Source organism: Vespa crabro, chromosome 19 (genome assembly GCF_910589235.1).
Source record: "Vespa crabro chromosome 19, iyVesCrab1.2, whole genome shotgun sequence".
Classification (NCBI taxonomy): Eukaryota; Metazoa; Arthropoda; class Insecta; order Hymenoptera; family Vespidae; genus Vespa; species Vespa crabro.
In genome coordinates this window covers 4650573-4672229 of record NC_060973.1, presented here as the reverse complement: position 1 = coordinate 4672229, position 21657 = coordinate 4650573, and the positions used below count along the sequence as shown (strand labels likewise).

Below are 21657 nucleotides of genomic sequence, written 5' to 3'. Positions count from 1 at the left end.
GTATAAACAAAGTGTTTGTACTTTATATTTGTGTCTTATATATATATATATATATATATATATATATAATAAATTATTTAGATAAAAATTTTATTTTCTTATTTGCATTTACTTATTTATCAAAATACCATTTATAAATGTAATGTAATAATTCTACAATAATTAATTGTGTTTTGTAATTGTAACAGTAATTTTTTTAACATGTTACACTTAATGCAAATTTTTAAATTATACATCGATAAATTTTATCTATAAGCAGATAAATATACATATACAAATGCACCTGAACTCTAAGAAGTATAAAGTATAATTAAAGTACTTCATTTAAGAAAAGAGATATTTATATTGAAGTCATTTGACTATTGTACAATAAAAAACGATTATTGCAATAAATATTATTTCATATACTGTTTGATATTGTGACTATATTTTTATAACAATTATATTACTAGTAGAAATAATCTTTAAGCAATCATGAGTAATAATTTAATGTATCAACAGAAAATAATGTATATTCATATTGCATGAAATTCTTAACACTAATTATTAAATTAAGATATTAACTTTATTAACATGGGATAATTTATATTTATATAAAGTACTAGTTATTAGGAGATATTCATGTGTTAACACACACAAATGTATGCTTATATATATACTTCCATACTTGGTGTCAAGGTTAATACAAGTGAAATGTCACAGAGTAATAATGTAATATAAATGAAATGAAATTTTATATATTTATTTAAAAAAATATCTCGCGCATTATTTTTCTCGTTAATAGAAATATTTTTATAAAGATATTTCAATATAAATAATAAGTAATAAATTAAAATTATGTCGCGATTCTGCGCACTTGTTCCTATTGTGATAAAAATACTCGAAATTTGATTCGTTATTCCTGACATTTAACTATGACGTCAGAGAAAAATCTGGCGCATGCGCATACTAGTTTTCGGAAGATCTCGATAAGTTTCGGGTACGTTCGCTTGTTCGCAAAGGCAGTGCACTTGAGAAGGCCCGTCGAAGGCTGTTCTCGACGTGTATGTTTTAAACAGTCCGCAACATGTTAATGAGTTTTTGTCAAATTCTTATTAAAAATTCATACAGTGGATTCAGTATACGAAAGAAAATTACTAGTGCTAGACATTTACCCTCTTGATCAAGTATCTTTTTTAGTATAAATTGTGCAGGAAAAAAAGTGAAGAACGATGCCAGGCAAAGGAGGGAGAAGAGGAAAATCCGGTAAGAATACCTTAAGAATACTTTTTGTTGCTTGCTTTATGTCTAACTTAACTAAAGGGATACTAATTAATCTTCTTTACTTTTGTTATAAAGTATTAATGTATAATAAGATTTAAAAGGATAATACGAACACGTGATTCCCAACCATCCTACGATTATCGATTCATCGTTTCTCTTTCGGATGATTCATCCTTGGTAAAGAACTTATTTACTTCGTCTTACGTCACAATACACATATACGGTCGATTAGAATCTTTTTTATACCTTACGTACATACGAAAGGACGTGTTGTCCTTCGAAAATAATAATATTTGTCTAGTATGAAGCATTCACATCGATAATCATACGATAAGATTCCTTCCGCAATTCCCATGTGACTTTCATGCTTTTCGCACATGGTTTTGGAATGCAACGAATCTCTTATTTTCTTCATCGATCCTTTATAATTTTATAAAAATTGTTCCTTTACTTTTTTTCATTATTTTAATACTATAATAATATAGTAATATTTCTTGTTTCTTTTTTTTTTGTTTTTTTCTTTTCTTTTTTTTCGTATTTATATATTGTAGGATTAATCGATTGATACACGAGGGTTAGGTAAATGTGTTGGATTTTACGCAACATATGATTTTTTCAACAATTTTAGTAATTAGGATATTTCTTTTATAAGATTTTAAATTTCACAAATTTGTGTAACTCGAAGCGAGAAAAAGAATTTTCCTTTTTTGTACACGATTATTTTTATTTTCATATTTTATTATTATTTCCATGATTGACTTTTATTTTATGATACTGTTATTTATGTAAAATATCGAATTTTAGAAAATATGTGATTTACATAAAATATTATTAAAAAAATTAAATGACCTTTAATATGAAGCATTTGGTGTGTTATCATGTGTGATAACTGTAACAGCTGTTCTGATTTAACACATTGCGCAATATACCATTCACTTTCACACATTAGCTATAGATGATATAATGATTACAATCTGTTAGTACATGTAGAAATTTATTTATAATAGATATTTTTTATTATCATTATTAGTTTTTATAACGTTTGTCCTTTTTTTTCTTATTCTTCTGTAATTTTCAAATAATTTCATATCAATTTTAAAATATAGAATTTAATTTTGATGAATTTATTTAGGGCACGGTGGAAAAAAGGCTGAAATAACATCTGATGAGGATTCGATCAACAATGATGCGTGCAGTGTCTCTAGTGGTCAGTCAGATAATCGCAGCATGCCTGATGATGTAAATGATAATGAAGTTGATGAAATTGCACAACAAGAGGCATTTGAGGAAAAATTGAAAGAAGCTATTGATGGTCTAACACAAAGAAGTGCAAAGGGCAGGATAATCTGCTTTAATGGAATTGAAAAGATCTTTGCGATTAAGTATGTTCCAGACTTCGTAGAGGATAGAAAGATTACTATTTCGGATTCTATAGAACGAAGTTTGAAGAAGGGAAGATCTGAAGAACAGTTGACAGCAGCTAGATTGAGTACTTTACTTTGCGTTCAACTTGGAGTTTTTGAAAGTGCAGAGGCAATTTGTAGAGACCTGAAATCTACCTTAACTTTTGTTGCTAATGATACTGCAGCATCTACGAATGCACGTTCTGAAGTAAAATAATATTTTTTATATACAATTTTAAAGATTAGATGTATTAATTACTTATGCTTATTTGATTTCTATTACTATATATTAAGCAATATTACTTTTTTAGTGTTGTTGGGCATTAAGCATGAATCAGTTTTTGTCTGGTAACGATGCAGCTGATACACTTGATATTGTTCAATTATTATCTGGCATTTTTTCTGGTTCATATTTAAAAGGAAATGGTACAATAGCAGCAGTTTCTGCAGATGTAGCAGCGCTTCATGCAGCAGCAATTTCATCATGGACCCTTCTCTTAACTGTCATGACTTCTGCAGAAATATATAATCTGCTTGCCAGTGATAGAAGCAATAATTACATGCCGTTAGTATGAAATAAATAAATAATTATATATATATATATATTTGTTATATTTATTATATTTGTTATATTTGTTAAATAACTAATTCGTGAAATTATAGCTCTCTCAATAGACTACGTGAATTATTAGAATCGCCACATCTCGATGTGAGGTTATCTGCAGGTGAAGCTCTTGCTGTGATATTTGAACTTGGTCGTGATTTTTCCTACGATTATGAGCAGGAGTGGGCAGTTGGTCTTATTGATGTACTCAAAGAACTAGCTACAGACTCTAATAAATATAGAGCAAAGAAAGATCGTAAACAACAAAGGGCTAATTTCCGAGATATATTACGATATGTGGAGGTAAATATTTCGTCAACATTTTCTATGTGGGTTCATTGATAACAGAATAAATTGAATAACTATAAAATTCGTTTAAATATCTTTCACTTTTCAGGAAGATATTGTTCCAGAAATGCATGTTAGATTTGGACAAGAAACGTTATATTTAGAAGGCTGGTGTGCTCGTACTCAATATAATGCTTGCTGTCGATTACTTGGTCCTGGCATAAATATCCATCTAGCAGAAAATCAGTTATTGCGTGAAATTTTCCATCTAGGTAATAAAGTGTTGCCTATAACGTCTCAGAAAACGACTAAATTAGAGAGAGTAAGTATAGTTTTAAAGGAGATCATTATCGTGATTATAATATATTAAAAAATCTATGAAAATATATTATCTTTTTCAGACTTTAATGAATGCAGCTGCTTTCAAAGCGCGCACTATTTTACGCAATAAAACTAGGGATAAACGATTAGCAGCCATGGCACCGTAACTTAAGTTACTGCAAGTCAAGTATTAAATTTTTCTATATAAAAAATTTGTTCGATTTAATCAAGTACGATTTTTTATTTATTGTATCTACTCAACAGTGGTAGATTATTATGAAACGTTTCATTTTTTTCGTAATATAGGTTCATATGAAGTTAAATAAATCTTTGAATTTTAAACTATTCACACAAAATTAGAAATGTGATTATTTTGTACAATTAATATTCTGTATATACAATAACAGATTTATATTTATAAAATTTCGGGTATATTAATAACAACTGCACGTTTTACTGTTCTAAGAGTTGAAAAATTATTATAATTTGATTAATTTCTTAATTGAAGTTTAAAGGCATTATATTGATAATCGTAAAAATTTATATCATATTTTATAATGTTTAATATGATGTGTTTTAACTTTATAGTCAAGTTAAAATATTTTAATAAAAAAAACTGAGAGGTAGAATTAAATATTTACATAATTGTTGTTAATTTAACAGTTGCGATTCAATTTGACTAAATAATCGTGTATAATTATAATGTTGTATGAAGTATTTGTATTCATTGTACATAGTGACGTATATTATAACGATGATCGTCAAAACAGAAAACGAAGGATATAAATAAAAGTAGTACCTCAGATTGCATGAAATTGTTATTACACATTATATCATATTTCTTTTTTATTTACAACAGTCCTTTCTTTATACCGCGTATAATACATTTTTCTTTCATGTATCGAATTTCTAATCACAGTCAATTTATTAATCTCAATAATATTGCAACTTATAAAATTATGGTAATTATAAAGTCAATAAAATACAGCCAAATATAGTATTGTAATTAAGTATTTCCGCATAAGAAGATCAGTATAATACATTTATATTGCTAAAACCTATAATCATGTTAAATGCTATGTTGCAATCGTGTCATTACTTTTTCATCATATATTATTATGATTTTATTAAATTTAGACAAAGTTTATACTGATATAATCTTTTAATATAATTTATTTACTTTGTAAATAAATTTTAGATTATAAGAAAAATTGAATTTTTTTTTGGTATTGCAGATAGAATAATATTAATACTTATACTTTATCGCTTCGATCCTACATATTTTTTATCAGGCACATAATGTACGAATATAAATAATCTTATATTCTAGATATTAGTTAAATATGTAAATTAATTGTTTGTTTCTTAAATTCTTTTTCAGATAGCATATGCCATCTATAACCTAATATTTTTGATACTTCTCTCTCTGTATCGTCATAACTACGACTATTCGTTTTTATCCATTGATAATGTTCAGGCGTCCAACATGATACTTTTAACCAATCTCCATCACATCTTTTTAAAACCACATTACGTCGAACGTACAAACAACGAAGGAATTTTGCCGTAGAAACTATTTCTAGTATCGTTGATGTTGATATTTTATCACGAATCATCTGTATGGAAAATAATTTTTTATATAACAATTCAGTCAAAACAGTCATGCTCGTAAAAAAAGAAGAAAAATATTATACAAGATAATACGATTAGTTACTTTTAAATCAATTTTATCAACATTAAATTGTGTCTGAGTATTTCTGTGTGTGAGACTATATAAAATTGACACAGAAAATTGTACATTATTAACAAATTCATAAAATGTATGTTGATCAGTTTTCATAGAAAGAAGGACATATAATGCTTGAAAAAGAAATTGAAAAGTTCATTTAATATTTTAATAGAATATCTAACGACGTAAAAGTGTTAAAAGTTTTAGGGTTAGAAGATTTTGTTAGAGGAACTTACACTCTAAAAAAAATATTTTGTAATGCAAAAACTCGCATACATATGTTTATACAATTAAGGCATTAATTAGCATCAGTGTAGGGCTTAAGAAAGCTATCACAAATTGAAAAGATCAGAAATTTCTTTAAACACAAAATGCTACCAGAGTGTGTAGATTGGGACACATTTTGCAAAATTGTACCAATGCCTCGTCCAATCTTTTAGAAAAATTTTTATGTAAATAATATCTTGTTATTCCCTTGAATGCATAAATTCGAATTGTTGAATCGAAAAAAGAACCATGTGTAATGATCCATGATGGTGAAATCTGTAATACCTCATGATTATGATTATATATACACATATAATTATAACATATTTTTTCAGAAAATATATTCTACTAACCTGTGTACTTGGATTGTCTATGACTATACTATGACATGGTACAGCACTGTGTTCTAACAGATCTATCGGTAAAAGTACATCTGTAGATTTACGACTTTCTATTTCAAAATGTACTTTTATATATGGGTTATTTGATCTCATTTTTATCCATGATGCTCTTTTTGGCTGTAATTATATTTTTATTATCATTTTCTTTTCCTTTTAAGATTATGAAAATTCCATAACTTAACAATTTTTTTTTTGTTTTGTTTTTTTACCAATCTAACAGTTGTATCCTTCGGACTATATCGATTTTGTACAATATGAAGATGTTTTAATCTTGTATGTCCAAGTAATTCAATGACATCTTCATGAAGATTTTGTGGACTTATAACAAGAACCTTAACAAAAAATAGATAATAGTCATATCGTTTGTTTTATATGTATTTTATATATTTTATTCAACAAAAGTAAATTCTTTCGACAAGGACTTACATTCAAATTAAGAAATACTCCTACATGCAACAATGGACAATAGTACCTAGTAGTATTTATTAATATTAACTTTGATAAAGTCTGAGTACAATTTTCACAAATATCATCCATTAAATGTAAAGCTTCCTTACTATCGAGCATTAAATCGATTAATTCTAAACATTTTAAATTCTTTAAATTTCTCATAAGTCTCTTCAAAGCTTCGAGCAACTTTCCTCCTGTACCAAAAAGTCTAATACGATCTGGATCATCTCTGTTTGCCATATTACAAGGAAATGTAAACTTAAGCCTTCGAATATTAATACCTACACCTGCTACAGAAGTATTATCTGATCCTTGTCTTTCCGTATACCAAGATATCATATTCATAAATTCATATAAATTATAAAAATTTAACATAGGTTCAAAGACAAGAGTTCTAAAATTTTTTCCAACTTTATTAAGACAAGTTGATGTTCTGATATGATCTAGAACATATTGCCAACCACTATAATAATTAAATTTTCCTCTTGTTAAAGTTGTATCTTCTAATGTAAATGTAGACCATACATTCTGCAATTTGAATGCATGATACCAAGAGCGACATACAAGAGAAGCATAGTATCGCTCACGAATAGTTAAATACGAAAATATCTCTTCCAAAAGTATATCAGGTATTCTATCCCAACAGCTAAATACTTTGGATGACTGTTCATCTTCCGTATCTTCTTCCCAATCTATATACAATGCTGTAAATGGCAAGTTAATACATCCTCGACTCTGTCTATTTATGTTGGAGCTTATATAGTTTAAAGTATGATTTATATATATATATATATAAAAATTTTTTGATCTTAACATTTTACTAGTAAAGATTTTCATTTGTATTAGTTTTCTAAAATATATGTAAGATTTGTTAACCTTAATTTTATTTATTTCTTTTATCTCTATACAATCTAAAAATATAATTAACTTACCTTTATCTTCCTCGTCAAATTTCCAACAACCTTTGTTCATTTTTAATATTAACAAAAATATAATGGATGACTTCACAACGATAATTCTTACGAATTTCGTTCCGAATTTTTTATTTGTAAGTATTTATTGCGTTAAAAATACATTAAGATAGAAAACAGCTGATTGAATATCGCCATATTATATACCGAATACAAGTGCGTAAAAGAAACGATTGATGTAATTTCACTGTATCTAGTCTAGTTCGATTTAATATAATCACATGTATTTGTTAAATATGAATTTATAGAACTTCTATTTATAAAAAAGGATTAATAAATGAAGTAATTTTCTTTAACTCATAAAAGAATATAATTCTTTTGAAAAAGAACCTAAAAGTGATCCTTCATTTGAACATTTAGAAAATTGTTATAATTAATATTACGTTTTTATTGTAATTGTGACTCAATAAAGCTGATTTATGTGAGTGGAGTAAATATTAATTTTGTTATTATTTATTTCAATAATTTAACAATTACAGATATAATTGGTAAAAATGTTATCGATACAGACATTTATCTGTGAACAGTATATACAAAGAAGTTCTTTTTTAGCATGTATTTTATTGAAAAGGTAACCTATTTAATTTCCTAAATTATTAATTGATTTATTAGACGCAGAATAAATATTTAGATAATTGTTTATAAAAAATTTATATATATTTTTTTTTTTTAACTATTTTAGATCAATAAATCCGACAGCAAGTATCATACATATACAAAGAGGAAAAAAGAGTAAAAATAATGCCGAGGATATAAATATAAATACATTATTTCGTCCAGTACCCGTAAAGTCAAATTCAGATGATATTAATATAGGAAGCGAATTGACTGGTAATTTGAATAAAACAGATTTGTTAATAGTTTTAAACAAATTTATAGAGGCAAGGGAAATTAAAAGTTTGGCGATGGAATGTGGATTAGATGGTATGTTCAGATAAATTTGTTTCATATTATTATAGTAAACATTTATTATTTATTTTAAGAATAATCTATATAAAAGCATATACTTTATAGATTATTTGCAAAAACAAGCATTTGTAAAATTCAGGGAATATTGTATTCAATCGCAATCATTACCAGTTGATCTTCATATTACTTTAAGTGACATTCTTCAACATGCTGGAAATATAACAGATATTTATCCATATTTTTTACGTTTTGCTAAAAAAATGTTTCCACACATGGAATGCTTAGATGATCTTAAAAAAATTAGTGATCTCAGATCACCTGCTAATTGGTAAGAGTGCACATATACTGGATAATCTTTAAAAAGTAACCGAATAATATGTATAATTTAATTATAGGTATCCATACGCAAGAGCAAAAACGCGAAAAATTATATTTCATGCTGGTCCAACAAATAGTGGTAAAACTTATCATGCTTTAGAAAGATTCATCAGAGCAAAAAGTGGAGTATATTGTGGACCATTAAAATTATTAGTTTCAGAAGTATATAATAAATGTAATGATATGGTTAGTATACTTATCATATATCTATTCAAAGTATTTTAGAATTTAAAGAAGTTTTAACAAATTTACACTTTTTATAATTCTAAACAGGGAACTCCTTGTGATTTAATAACTGGAGAAGAGAAAAGATTTGCTCATAGTTCAGACAATCCAGCGAATCATATATCTTGTTCGGTAGAAATGATTAACTTAAATATTCCGTGTATGTATTAATTATGTAATGATGTTAATTTTGTTCATAATTTTGGAATGAATATTTTCATATTTAACTATTTCTAAACTTTCTTTTGGATGTTGCTCTTGGTATATTATGTAACTATTTTATCATTATTTTTTATTGTAGATGAGGTTGCAGTAATTGATGAAATTCAATTAATTAAAGATCCTGGGAGAGGGTGGGCATGGACAAGAGCTCTTCTTGGAATTTCTGCCGATGAAATACATCTTTGTGGTGAAACAGCTGCAATAGATTTAGTAATTGTCTATTTTTCCAATTTATTTAGTTTTGATATACTTCATATTATTTTTTATTTGCTAATCGTAACATTATTTTTGATAGATAAATGCTATATGTCTCACAACGGGTGAAACTCCAGAAATTCGAAAATATAAACGATTAACTAAATTAGAAGTAGAAAATAAAGCGCTACAAACATTTAAAAATATTCAATCTAGTGACTGTATAGTTTGCTTCAATAAAAATGATATATTCGCTGTATCTCGTGAACTAGAAGCAGAAGGAATAGAAACGGCAATAATATATGGTAGTTTACCACCAGGAACAAAACTTGCACAAGCTGCTAAGTTTAATGATCCAAATAATTCTTGTAAAGTATTAATAGCAACAAATGCAATCGGAATGGGATTAAATTTGTAAGTTTCCTATGTATTATATGTCATTATCAAATATTGAAAATGTTTACAAATACTACTATCATAGAATGTATTGTATATATATGTATATAATATATATAATATTATATTATCTATGATATTATATTAAAATTTAAAAATGTTTTTTTTTTTTATATACAGACATATTAGAAGAATTATATTTTACTCTTTAATACAACCAACAGTAAATGAAAAGGGAGAAAAAGAAATGGATACAATTTCTGTATCTACAGCTTTGCAAATAGCAGGCAGGGCAGGACGTTATGGCACACAATGGGAAACAGTAATATAATAATTTAAAGTTCTCCTAAAAGGCAATTTTCATTTCATATTTGGAACATTTCATTTGTGAATTTTTTATTTAGGGCTATGTCACAACTTATAAATCACAGGATCTTCCAACACTGAAAAATTTACTCAGTCAGCAACCTGAGACAATCACTCAAGCTGGTCTTCATCCAACATCAGATCAAATCGAATTATATGCTTATCACTTACCAAACACACCATTGTCAAATCTTGTGGTAATAATATAAATTAAATATACATTAATTGCTGATATACAAGAAATAATATGTTTATTATTTCAGGATATTTTTGTAACTCTATCAATAGTTGATGATTCTTTATACTTTATATGTAATACAGAAGATTTTAAGTTCCTTGCCGATATGATACAACATGTTCCTTTGCCATTACGTGCGCGATACGTATTCTGTTGTGCACCAATTAATAAAAAACTTCCATTTTCATGTGCTATGTTCCTAAAGGTATAAATACTAATCTTTATTTTTTTTTAGAAATAAACTAATTGTATAAATTTCAATAATCTATATATGTTAATATTACAGTAAATGATAATAATAAAACGATATTTATTATAGTTTGCCCGTCAATATAGTAAAAATGATAAAATTACCTTTAATTGGTTATGCAAACATATTGGCTGGCCATTTTCAACACCTAAATCTATACTTGATCTTGTTCATCTGGAAGCTGTGTTTGATGTTATGGATTTATATCTTTGGTTAAGGTATCTATAATATATATAGAGATTTGTAGATATTTACTTAAAACAAATTCAACTCATATTTTTTAATGCAGTTATCGGTTTATGGATTTATTCCCCGATGCTACTATAGTACGAGATGTCCAGCAAGAATTAGACTCACTTATCCAAAGTGGAGTACTTCAGTTGACACAATTATTAAATAATTCTGCAACAGGTAAATATCAATTTTCATTATTATATATTAAATATTGATAACATATCAGAATATTTTCATTGTATAGAAGGGACAAGCGCAGAAGCATCTATTTCAGAAATGGATCAATTTTATTTACAAACACGGAAAAATAATTTTTACAAAGGTAAAATTTAAATCAAATAATAAATTACAGAAGTTCATTAAGAAAGTGAAAGTAATAAAAAAAACATTGTATTATATTTTTAACATTTAATAATTATATGTGACTTATATTAATAATTTTTAATATGTATGAATATGTGCAAATTGATTTTTCTATATTTTACTTTAGGAAATAAGGAAACTGAAAAACAAAAACCCTCTGTACCTATAAGGAAGGGTAAATTAACAGAAAGGTTATTGGCAGAAGGTTTGCTAACACCACAAATGTTACAAGAACTTCAAAATGAATGGGCCAAAAAGAAAAAATAAAGTTATTTTTTATACAAAATTAATCAACGAAACCTTATGTTAAATTTTTTGGTATAAAAAGTTAAGTCTATCATTGTACATTATTCAATCTTCTTGAGATAGTTCTAAACGAAAACTTGTTTTAAAAAATGTCGTAAAAGAAAAAAAAGAAAAAAAATATTTTCTTCTTTTGATTGAACAAATATATATATATATATATATACTTGTAAAATGAGTGATCAATTTAAAAAAATTTAACATATTTAATATTTTAATAAATAATATAATTCTTTTTATTTGTGTCACTTCTAAGAATTATAAAAACATTGAAAATATATGTACATTTTATCTTCATGTAACCAGGTACAAGACCTTTTTTAAATATTAACATTTTTATTTCGTGTAATGCTCTTTTGCATGTCTGATGTTTCTTTGGCGTGTATACATTTTTCTTTGTTCTCTTAAAGTAAAATTGGAATTATAAGATACAGACTCTTTAGATCTACGTCTTATCAAATGAGATAACATGCTGCATTTGGAACATCTCATAGAATCGTTATTTATAATGAGCGGGCATAGTATATGTCTCCATCGTATACCATCTTTACAGGCTATTTTAGGACAATTATATTCTTGAAAATTTTCAGTTATGCCTAATTAAATGAGATAAATAATAAAATTAATACATATTATTAGAAATAACCTATTTGTATAATTTGGTACATACCTTCGCAAATAATTCTTATGTCAAATTCATCTATTAGTTCCTCAATATCTAACAAGCATTGCACTTTATTATCTTTACCTTCTTTTATAAGATTATACATTATCGGATCAATTTCTTGATTTAAAGCACTACACCGTAATATCATATCAGTTTTTACAAATACTTGTTTTTCCAAAAAAGGCATACCAGTTTTTGTCATTCCCATGCTCAGATATACTATTGTTGTAGCATGTCCTTCAGAAGTTACATTACACGACCAACCTCTTGGTAAGGCAATTTCGAAACACATTTCCAGTAAATCTTCAAACAAGATTTCATGTTCTCGTATTTCATCATATACACAGTCGTTATATCTATTCAAACGATCATTTACAATATTTAATGTTTGATTTTTCATATATAAATTTCTATTCTTCTGTAGAGTATTATCTATACATTTTTCCATGATATAAGTTTTGCTTTTAACTTCTGCATGTTCCCACATATCTGCCGATGTTTCATCCTCTTCAGAATAACTGAATATATTTGAAGAATTATTTTTACTTCTTTCAAGTTTTGTTTCAGAGAGTTGATTATAATTATTGTTTTCTTTTTGCCTTGTTTTTTCTATATTATTATCTGCTTCAATACTTACTTCAAAATTATTGTAATTACTTGTAAGCATTATTTTTTCATGTTTATTATTTCTATTAGAAGACAGTCTTAATTGTGTTTTAGAATCATCAACAGACATGTTTATATTTGATTCATCCTTTGAAGATTGCATCTTTGTTGATCGATTAGTATTTTCATGTGCATATTCATGATTTATAAATTCAAGACATTCTTTTTCTGCATTTGAAATTTGGTCCTTTTTAGGTATAAGAAAATTCTCTTTTTTATTATCAATATTTTGCACCAAATTATTACGAAATGTTAAAAAATCATTTAAACCATACAAATCGGAATGATTTTTTTCATTGGCTTCGTTATTTTTTGACTGAAGATGAATATTTCTACCAGGTACTGCACCTGGTCTTAATCTACATTTTTTATACTTTATCTAAAATGATTTGAAATATTTACATGTAGATCAATTTTTATAAGAATGAAATGTTTGTAAATATGTAGCTCACAGTAATAACATGTGGTGGTACTCCGCTAACCCAATGTGTGATAATATCACTTTTATGAAAATGTTTACTACAAACATATGTATCATCGCTTACAGAATAATTTTCTATAGCAATTGCAGCTTGCCATTTTCTACGTGTTTCTGGATCCTTTGGAGCTGAGAAGAAACTATAAGTATTTTTATAATTTGTCTCTTTACATAGCACACACTTACGTGTCATACTGATCCTGCAAAATTATTTATTATTTACTACATATTATGATTAAATTTAAATGAAATTTATTTGATTTATCCTTTTTTAATAAACTTTAATAATACAATTTGTCACTTTGTAACATTATTATTTAATAATACAAAGTGTCACTTTGTAACATTATTTTTTAACTAAATTATAAAATGTAACAGAAAGTTAGAGTAAAGAATGTAAATATATAATTATATACCATATAAAATAACAACATGGGATTTTAAGGATTGTTATAATTAATTTAAAAGCAATATAAGAAAACTGATATGTACTTTACTCAATATTTTTGCAAAACATTATAGATACTTCTAGTGAAAATTCACACTCTGATCATATATATGTACAATTGGGGAAAAAAAAAAATAATAAGAGTACTAAACAAGTTGTGCCAACGTATAAAGATTAATTTCGAAAAATTACGACAAGTGACGATGTTAGTAATTAAACTAAACAGCTGATCTGGTATACTTTGAGGTGTGCATTGATAGATTATAAATAGAGACACATAACCTTTAATTTTCTTAATAATGGTGATATACGGTGTTTATATTGTATCAAAATCGGGAGGTTTAATTTTTAATCACGATCACAATATTCCCAAAGTGGAAAATGAAAGAACTTTCGCTTATCCATTGGATATAAAATTAAATTATGAAAATAAAAAGATAGTTGTATCTTTTGGTCAAAAAGATGGTATAAATGGTAATAAATTTTATTAATATAATTAAATTATTAGGAACATATTCTTTATATTTAATTGTATATTTAATAGAATATTCTTATTCAGTAGGCCATATGTTAACTGCTGTAAACGGTAGTCCCGTTATCGGCAATGAATTGGAAGATGGAAGGGATGTGCTGGAAATGTTAAACCAACCAGAAAATTTTCCTGTAACGCTAAAGTTTAGTCGTGCAAAAATGACAACTAATGAGAAAATTTTTCTCGCATCTATGTTTTATCCTTTATTTGCGATAGCTAGTCAGTTGAGCCCTGAACCCCGATGTTCTGGAATTGAAATTCTAGAGGCAGACACGTTTCGCTTGTACTGCTATCAAACGCTCACTGGAATTAAATTTATGATAGTGGCAGAGCCATCACAGTTAGGAATGGAAATTTTGACGAAAAAAGTATACGAACTTTATGCAGATTATGCTCTCAAGAATCCATTTTATTCTTTAGAAATGCCAATCAGGTGTGAACTTTTTGAGACTAATTTGCAGTCATTACTTGAAACGATTGAAAAATGTGGTATAAGTAGTATTTAAATTTATTCAATAAATTAGATCGATATATCTGTAAGTATGATGCGAATGCATTTATGCAGATACGTACGTTAAGTATTTGTAATAAGCAATTCTATATATAAACATATACATAATTAGAAATAATATTTTTAAAATAATTATAAAAGAGATACTAATTTTATTTAAAAATGTAAAAAGTAGATCGGATAAATTATAAATAGAACAAATAAAAATTATTTACTCTTATTTATAGATACCGTCAAAGAAAGATACATATATATATATATATATATATATATATATGAGAGACTGAAAAGTGCGAGTTCACAGTCTACTAAGCAAACTCACACTAAACCAATAATTATGTCGCGTGAAAGAGGAATAACCAAACAAGCTTATATACCGATACATGTAGACGCTTGTATTCGTAGTTCATATTTTGTCCAACCTGCAAAAGATAGTGAACAGCCTGAAAGATCGCGAGTAAATCATAGAGATTTTTTTTTAAGTTGGTATCGAAATAAATGTATTGCTTGGCATTACTGCGTAGGCAATGGTTCCAAACAAATATGGCTGCTCACTATTTCACAGATCGACTTTAGTAGAAAAAACTCTTTTGGCTCTTAATCGTAATCGAGTGATATTTATTTCTATTATAATAATATTTAGAATGGAGTTAGGATTATCTAGTACGTTGTTAGCCGGCGATCCACGTCTTGTAGATCATATCGTTGGTGAAGTCAAATCGCAGGGTATTTTTGATCAATTTCGTAAGGAATGCATAGCCGATGTTGACACAAAGGTATATAAATTGTATGTTTATATTTTTCTCTAATATAAGTGTCATCTAAATAATATCAGAGAAACATTTTATTGGAGTTTTTGTTTTGGCGTTTATAAAGAAACATTAAATAATTAAATATTATCTCTCACACAGCCTGCGTATCAAAATCTACGTACAAGAGTGGAGGGATCTGTTAATTCATTTCTTGACAAGCAGTTATGGAAGCCAGAACTTAATAAAAATCAAGTCAGAGAAACATTGCGTAAGCATATACACGAAGCACCATATTTAGATGCTGGAGTTGAACGTATAGTCGATCAAGTAGTAAATCCAAAGGTCTATTCAGTATTCATGCCTCAAATAGAAGATGTTGTATACAAATTCTTAGGCATTGAAAGACCCAAAACTAAAGAAAAATCTAGTAGTTGTGGTCTTAAAGATCTATTGCCTAAAGATTTAGATCCAGTTTCACCAGAATCTGACAAAAACAGTTTGAAGGATGTGTCACTTGAATCTGTAGATGCGATAGATGATCTTGATGTCAAGCAAGACGAAAAATCTGAACAATCGTCTGATGAACAAAAGTTAGAAATGATGGAAAAGTATTCTGAAAGAAATAAAGATCCAGTTTCTGAGAATGGACATGCCTCCTCTGAAGAAAAAATATTGGATGAAGGGTGTGTAAGTTTTAATAAGACTGTTAATAATATAAGTTTAAATATATCTGGAAAATCAGATGACAAAGCAGATGAAGAAGAAGAAGATAGTCCAACTTTTGAGCCGATTGATATTATGAATTTAAATGAGTCAAATATATCTAACGATTCACATTTATCTGGTATATCCGAGTTGACGAGTCATAGATCTAGAAGTCCTGATTTCTCCAATGAGATATCGCAGGATAATTTTGATTGCAGCAATCAAGATTCACAACTTAGTAAAGTTTCGTCCGATTCAAGATTATCGATAGTAACTGACTTTGGATTGTCTAATCACGCTTCTACGCCGATACATGATGGTATTAAAGAAGAAACTTCCAAAGATAAGTGTGAAAATAAATCCACAAAAGATAATTTCAGAGCTCTTAGAGAATTTGAATCTTTTAAGAATAAAAATAATAAAAACATTTTTGAATCAAAAAAATGTAAAGAAAGCACATTTGACTTTAAAGATGCAAAGGATACAACAAAAAGCATTAAACTTAATTTACCATCCAAGGAAAATTCTAGCGATGCAACAGACAATAGTACAAAGGACAAATATGACAGTAAATTATATAAAGATAAGCATAAAGATAGTGAAAATTCGAAGTCTAAATCTACAAAAGAAAAAGTATATTCCAAGGATCTAAAAAATAAGGAGAAAGACAATGAAAAGAAGAAGCAGAGTAGTCATAGTAGTTCAAAACATGATAAACATATTAAGGGTAAGGTTAAAGATAAATCCAATCAAATAAAAGATGCTGTTGAAAAAAGCAAAGATATTGCAGAGAGCGTTAAAGATAATGTAAGTAAAATTAAAGAAGAAAAGGTAAAAGAGGTTGATAAAAAAGAAACTAGTACCAGTAAGGAAGCAAAAGATTTGAAAGATCTTTATAAAGAAAAAATTAGAGAACTTAGAGAGAAGAAAGAATTAACGGAAAAAGAAAAATTAAATAAGGATAATGTAAAGTCTAACAAAGAATCTAGGGATAAAAAAGATTCAATTAAAGATAAAAAGTCTTACAAAAAAGAACATAGAAGTTCTACTTCAAAAAATCATGATGAAAAAGGTCGTCATGAAAACAAAGTTAACAAGGTGTCTGACAAAATGTCAGATATTAAAGAGAAAAAATCCGAATCTAAAGAGAAGGCAAAACGTGATGAGCGTGGCTCAAAAGATTGTAAAGATAAAAGTAATGTTATGAAAACAGAATCTTCAGGTAAATCTGAAAAAAGTGATGTAAAAAAGATATCTAAGAATGGCAAAGAAGAAAAGACAGAAGCAAAAAAAGATATTAGAATTAGCGGTGATAAGATTTGTAAGAAGGATGTACGTACTCAAGTGCAAAGTAAAACAACGGATCGTAATGAAAAGTCTGTAGATATAAAAAAAGATTCCAAAAGTGATGCACAAGCTAAGGATAAAAAGAGAAGAGACGATAAGAAATCAAAAGCAAAGGATGATCATTCTAGTTTACGGAAAAATTCTAACGACCGTCGTTCCACTGACAGGGATGGTTCAAATGGATCTAATAGCAAAAGTTCACAATCTAGTACTTCTAGCTCAAGTGCTACAACCAGTAAATCAAGTTCGTCTGGTTTAAATAAAGAAACCAATCATGTCAGTAATTCAAGCAGTGAGACGTCAGACAGTATAGGAGAAACACAAATAAATAAAATGAAATTGCAATTACAGAATGAAAATTATGATGATATAAATAAAGATGATGTATATTTGACCGATATCGAATCATACTGCAATCAAAACAATAGTAATGGAGATATTCTGCAAGTAGAAATGCAATCAAGTGAAAACAATTTGCCATTAAAAAAGAGACCATTACTCAATGAAAATGATTTATCTTCTTTGAGCGAAGTGAAGATAAAAAAACCTAAATTTGCGAAAAACATACATGAGGCCAAGAAGCTAATGAAAATTAGGAAACAAATGGAGAAACAAAAACAAAAGGATGATAAAAAAGTTGAAAAAAAAGTGGAGCAAAGGGCCGAGTTAATAACACATTCAAAGCCAGTAAACAGTATGAATGATTTCGAAACAGTTCCCGACGAAGAACGTGTACAAATAATAGAAATACCAGATGAAGAATACGAAGAACCTTATCCTGATCGCCAAATAAATTTAACATTAGAGGAACGTACGATGATATTATTAGAAGGAGAACTTCGTGGTACTGATTTATTACAAAAACAATCTAATTTAGCATCAAAATTATCTGATTTGGAATTATGTATAAAGCAATCCTTAGATGAAGCAATATGTCATACAAGATTATTTCAAAATAACAATAGAACACAACAAGATGCTATTAGAGAACATCTAACAATAAATGAAACTTGTAAAGATGATATAACTCCTACTAATAGTAAAGAAAGTTCGAAAACAAAAAATAATGTTGCAGTACTGGAGATAGTAGGAACAAATTCTGAAACATTTCTTAAAACTCAAATTAACTCAACAGATACTGTCGCTGAAAATGATAATGAATTGACAGATAAAATAAGTAGAATTGATATGAATACAAATATAGAACACGGTTTAATGTGGTGCGACAGAAGTGACAATGTCTTTGAACAAACAAAATCTCCTATTAGAGATATTGCAGAATATAATGAACTTGATGAACAACTGTCTGGACAAGCTAATGCACAGTCTTCCAAGAATGAATTTTTACCAAAAGTTAATGATGATCATGAAGATTGCAGATACTTCAAACTTGATAATGAAGAATCTAATAAATTTTCTAGTTTTTTACACTCATTAGTAATGGTGGAAGGTAATACTCTAGAAGATATGATAGAAAGTTTAGGTGGTCAAGTAGTGTCGTCAGGTTCTAAAACTATGGCACCACCAATGACAAAAAGAAAACATTCAGGAAGTCCTTTAACAGACATACTGTTCAATAACTCAAATAATAATAATAATGGTCATAAAACAGTTACGCCAAATGATAATTCTTTAAGCAATATGAAAAAAAGAAAAATGATTCCTTCAAAGAAGCAAAGACTTCATGCAAATCCTTGTGTTTCACAAAGTCTCCTAAATGGAGAAAATTTCGTAATGCCTTTAAGTCCGGAAAGTGATGTGTCAGCAACTAGTGAAAAAATTCCATCATCTAATATAATGAAAGAAGAAAAAAGGTAATTCCTTGATACTTCATTGTAATATAATATTGTCCCATACTTAGATAGTGAAAATGATAATTTTATCATATTTCACAATAATTACCTTCAATGCTTACAGTCGGCATAGAAGCAGTCAACGATATTCAAGCGATGACTTGTATAAACCACGTCCATTGTTTTCAAGTTCTTCTCGTCGAAGTAGAAGATCTAATCAAGTGTAGCTAGCAACTCATGGCTTCAGATGTTGAATCATATTGTACTCTGTATAATACAGAATTGAAACATTTTATTTTTCTAATATCATCTTAATGTATTTAAAATATGAAATGATGTCTTATAATCTAATTAGCTGATTTGGCCAGTTAATGTAGATGATATTGTGTACAAAATTATGAGTTTTATTTTTAAATTATGTTATTATGTATAATTATTGTTAATTATAATCTATATCAGATAATTTTTAATGAAAACAAACACTGAAGCCGTAGATATACTTTAGACTGTTGTTCCTTAGAACTATGTATTTATTGTACAATAAGTATAATTGCTTTTAATATAGATTTATTTAATAATTTGATATAAAGAGGTTGAATAACACAATTGCACGAATAATAACCATTAATTAACTTGAGCTATGTAGAAACAGAAATGTATATTTTTCAATATTTGCATATCTGAAAGAAAATGCTCAAAATTTATATGACAAATTTATATGCTTATTGCATTATGTATACATTTGTATAAAGTAATTTTATTTAAAGCAATATAAGAAAAAATCGATTGATAAACTACCATATGCTTTGAAAGAGATAACTAAAGAAAAATTTATCATGTATTATTTTTTTTACAATATAAAGACGGTTGTTTCTTTTATATATTTAAAACGAGTGAATTATATATAATATTATAGATGAATAAGAGTACAATGTATTTTACTTATCATTATATTTAATCCTAATAAAACTAAGCAATGTTATTTTACTAATTGTACAACAAAATGTAGTAATAATATAAGTTGTCAGAGAGCAAAATAATACTAGATGCGAAGCGATACCTTTTTTATCAAGTTATTAAAATATATAATATATGATTTTTAAGATTCACTGTGATAAATTGATAGTAAGTTGAAACATTAGTAACAGTGAACCACATGATGTTTAAATGCCATATTTTGCAGAGTTGTGTACTTTTTCCACGATAGCTGTATTATTAATTCTGTATATTCATACATTGTACAAATACTATGTGTGTGTGTGTGTATATATATATATATATATATATATGTTATTATGATATATATGTGTATATATGTATATATATATATGTATATATGTATATATATATATGTATATATATATGTATATATATGTATATATATATATGTATATATATAATCTGAATATGTTAAATTTGATTATAATAGTTATATTGTAGAATATCTTTTTCAAATTTTTCAGGTATTTATTCCAATTTATAAAACAGTCACTTCCAAAATTTATAATATCATATTTACAATAATCGCTCTGAAAATAAAGCGAGTTTTATATACACAATCAAACGATCTATCTTTTCATTCCTTCAATGTACTTTGCAGTGTTGTTAACATTATTTTGTATAATATATTTTAAGTTTGTGCTATTATTAAGAAAATTTTAAATATGTACATATAATATATATCTTGCGATAAACGTATTAAATAGTTTCAGAAATGAATGAAGCAGAATACAACGAAAAAACCTTTTTTAATTGTCATTACCGTTTCTTTTGATAATATTCTATGTAAATAAGGAATCGTACCGCGTTCGCGTAAAAATGAGATGAAGTCAAATAAAAAGCATGGAAGGCTGATATTGGCAAGTTATTTTCCTTGTTTTCTACAGATGGTCTATTTCGATTTATGTTAATTTAAAAATGATATTATTTCGAACGACAGTCTCACCTAACCTTTCATAAATCCATACGTAATGCATGAATAA

General features: G+C 27.2%; 6 protein-coding genes across 15 annotated transcripts; 4 read left to right on the top strand and 2 right to left on the bottom strand.

Moving 5' to 3' along the window:
* The first annotated feature begins 979 nt into the window (after positions 1-979).
* LOC124430883 (interferon-related developmental regulator 2) lies at positions 980-5395 on the top strand. 2 transcript variants are annotated; one of them, XM_046978078.1, is made up of 7 exons: positions 980-1245; positions 2396-2874; positions 2978-3231; positions 3330-3573; positions 3668-3880; positions 3960-4066; positions 5261-5395. In XM_046978078.1, the coding sequence occupies exons 1-6, from the start codon at positions 1212-1214 to the stop codon at positions 4044-4046; spliced, it is 1311 nt and encodes a 436-aa protein (XP_046834034.1). In that variant the 5' UTR covers positions 980-1211; the 3' UTR covers positions 4047-4066; positions 5261-5395. The 2 variants fall into 2 exon arrangements, with proteins under 2 accessions (XP_046834034.1, XP_046834033.1); XM_046978077.1 differs by lacking the exon at positions 5261-5395 and having other exon boundaries at positions 981-1245; positions 3960-4684.
* LOC124430880 lies at positions 4680-7800 on the bottom strand. 3 transcript variants are annotated; one of them, XM_046978072.1, is made up of 6 exons: positions 7659-7800; positions 6703-7430; positions 6486-6608; positions 6229-6393; positions 5987-6151; positions 4680-5495 (listed from the first exon to the last, which is right to left on the bottom strand). In XM_046978072.1, exons 1-6 carry the CDS (start codon positions 7696-7698, stop codon positions 5217-5219), a joined length of 1500 nt encoding a protein of 499 aa, XP_046834028.1. In that variant the 5' UTR covers positions 7699-7800; the 3' UTR covers positions 4680-5216. The 3 variants fall into 3 exon arrangements, with proteins under 3 accessions (XP_046834028.1, XP_046834027.1, XP_046834029.1); XM_046978071.1 differs by having other exon boundaries at positions 6703-7576; positions 7659-7793; XM_046978073.1 differs by lacking the exon at positions 5987-6151 and having other exon boundaries at positions 6703-7576; positions 7659-7793.
* On the top strand, positions 7648-11940 carry LOC124430879 (ATP-dependent RNA helicase SUV3 homolog, mitochondrial). 4 transcript variants are annotated; one of them, XM_046978069.1, is made up of 15 exons: positions 7648-7774; positions 8177-8268; positions 8380-8621; positions 8712-8934; positions 9002-9170; positions 9258-9369; positions 9511-9641; positions 9727-10040; positions 10203-10344; positions 10427-10585; positions 10652-10831; positions 10946-11094; positions 11166-11287; positions 11355-11432; positions 11601-11940. In XM_046978069.1, the coding sequence occupies exons 2-15, from the start codon at positions 8192-8194 to the stop codon at positions 11738-11740; spliced, it is 2238 nt and encodes a 745-aa protein (XP_046834025.1). In that variant the 5' UTR covers positions 7648-7774; positions 8177-8191; the 3' UTR covers positions 11741-11940. The 4 variants fall into 4 exon arrangements, with proteins under 4 accessions (XP_046834025.1, XP_046834026.1, XP_046834024.1 ...); XM_046978068.1 differs by lacking the exon at positions 7648-7774 and adding an exon at positions 7865-7979; XM_046978067.1 differs by lacking the exon at positions 7648-7774 and adding an exon at positions 7983-8118.
* On the bottom strand, positions 11142-19922 carry LOC124430881 (probable serine/threonine-protein kinase dyrk1). 3 transcript variants are annotated; one of them, XM_046978075.1, is made up of 5 exons: positions 19785-19922; positions 13562-13787; positions 12447-13488; positions 12062-12372; positions 11142-11278 (listed from the first exon to the last, which is right to left on the bottom strand). In XM_046978075.1, the coding sequence occupies exons 2-4, from the start codon at positions 13778-13780 to the stop codon at positions 12113-12115; spliced, it is 1521 nt and encodes a 506-aa protein (XP_046834031.1). In that variant the 5' UTR covers positions 13781-13787; positions 19785-19922; the 3' UTR covers positions 11142-11278; positions 12062-12112. The 3 variants fall into 3 exon arrangements, with proteins under 3 accessions (XP_046834031.1, XP_046834032.1, XP_046834030.1); XM_046978076.1 differs by lacking the exon at positions 19785-19922 and adding an exon at positions 14080-14221; XM_046978074.1 differs by lacking the exon at positions 19785-19922 and adding an exon at positions 14004-14141.
* Positions 14335-15268, top strand: LOC124430885 (trafficking protein particle complex subunit 4). Of its 2 annotated transcripts, none has more exons than XM_046978083.1 (2): positions 14335-14509; positions 14598-15268. In XM_046978083.1, exons 1-2 carry the CDS (start codon positions 14335-14337, stop codon positions 15071-15073), a joined length of 651 nt encoding a protein of 216 aa, XP_046834039.1. In that variant the 3' UTR covers positions 15074-15268. The 2 variants fall into 2 exon arrangements, with proteins under 2 accessions (XP_046834039.1, XP_046834038.1); XM_046978082.1 differs by having other exon boundaries at positions 14595-15267.
* Positions 15427-19928, top strand: LOC124430878 (biorientation of chromosomes in cell division protein 1-like 1). Its single transcript, XM_046978066.1, has 3 exons — positions 15427-15854; positions 15990-19696; positions 19800-19928. Exons 1-3 carry the CDS (start codon positions 15606-15608, stop codon positions 19900-19902), a joined length of 4059 nt encoding a protein of 1352 aa, XP_046834022.1. The 5' UTR covers positions 15427-15605; the 3' UTR covers positions 19903-19928.
* Positions 19929-21657: the final 1729 nt, after the last annotated feature.

Excerpts from the sequence above, each read along its gene's own strand:
- LOC124430883 (XM_046978078.1), top strand. The coding sequence starts at position 1,212 with ATGCCAGGCAAAGGAGGGAGAAGAGGAAAATCCG. Across the intron at positions 1,246-2,395 it reads AGGGAGAAGAGGAAAATCCG|GGCACGGTGGAAAAAAGGCT; the intron begins GTAAGAATACCT and ends GAATTTATTTAG. Across the intron at positions 3,232-3,329 it reads AGAAGCAATAATTACATGCC|CTCTCTCAATAGACTACGTG; the intron begins GTTAGTATGAAA and ends GTGAAATTATAG.
- LOC124430881 (XM_046978075.1), bottom strand. The coding sequence starts at position 13,780 with ATGACACGTAAGTGTGTGCTATGTAAAGAGACAAATTATAAAAATACT. Across the intron at positions 13,489-13,561 it reads TACCACCACATGTTATTACT|ATAAAGTATAAAAAATGTAG; the intron begins GTGAGCTACATA and ends AAATCATTTTAG. Across the intron at positions 12,373-12,446 it reads CATAAGAATTATTTGCGAAG|GCATAACTGAAAATTTTCAA; the intron begins GTATGTACCAAA and ends TCATTTAATTAG.
- LOC124430880 (XM_046978071.1), bottom strand. The coding sequence starts at position 7,563 with ATGAAAATCTTTACTAGTAAAATGTTAAGATCAAAAAATTTTTATATA. Across the intron at positions 6,609-6,702 it reads GAGTATTTCTTAATTTGAAT|GTTCTTGTTATAAGTCCACA; the intron begins GTAAGTCCTTGT and ends TTTTTTGTTAAG. Across the intron at positions 5,496-5,986 it reads GTCCCAATCTACACACTCTG|ATGATTCGTGATAAAATATC; the intron begins GTAGCATTTTGT and ends TTTTCCATACAG.
- LOC124430885 (XM_046978082.1), top strand. The coding sequence starts at position 14,335 with ATGGTGATATACGGTGTTTATATTGTATCAAAATCGGGAGGTTTAATT. Across the intron at positions 14,510-14,594 it reads TCAAAAAGATGGTATAAATG|TAGGCCATATGTTAACTGCT; the intron begins GTAATAAATTTT and ends ATTCTTATTCAG.
- LOC124430879 (XM_046978069.1), top strand. The coding sequence starts at position 8,192 with ATGTTATCGATACAGACATTTATCTGTGAACAGTATATACAAAGAAGT. Across the intron at positions 9,370-9,510 it reads GATTAACTTAAATATTCCGT|ATGAGGTTGCAGTAATTGAT; the intron begins GTATGTATTAAT and ends TTTTTATTGTAG. Across the intron at positions 9,642-9,726 it reads AAACAGCTGCAATAGATTTA|ATAAATGCTATATGTCTCAC; the intron begins GTAATTGTCTAT and ends TATTTTTGATAG.
- LOC124430878 (XM_046978066.1), top strand. The coding sequence starts at position 15,606 with ATGGTTCCAAACAAATATGGCTGCTCACTATTTCACAGATCGACTTTA. Across the intron at positions 15,855-15,989 it reads TAGCCGATGTTGACACAAAG|CCTGCGTATCAAAATCTACG; the intron begins GTATATAAATTG and ends TCTCTCACACAG. Across the intron at positions 19,697-19,799 it reads ATAATGAAAGAAGAAAAAAG|TCGGCATAGAAGCAGTCAAC; the intron begins GTAATTCCTTGA and ends CAATGCTTACAG.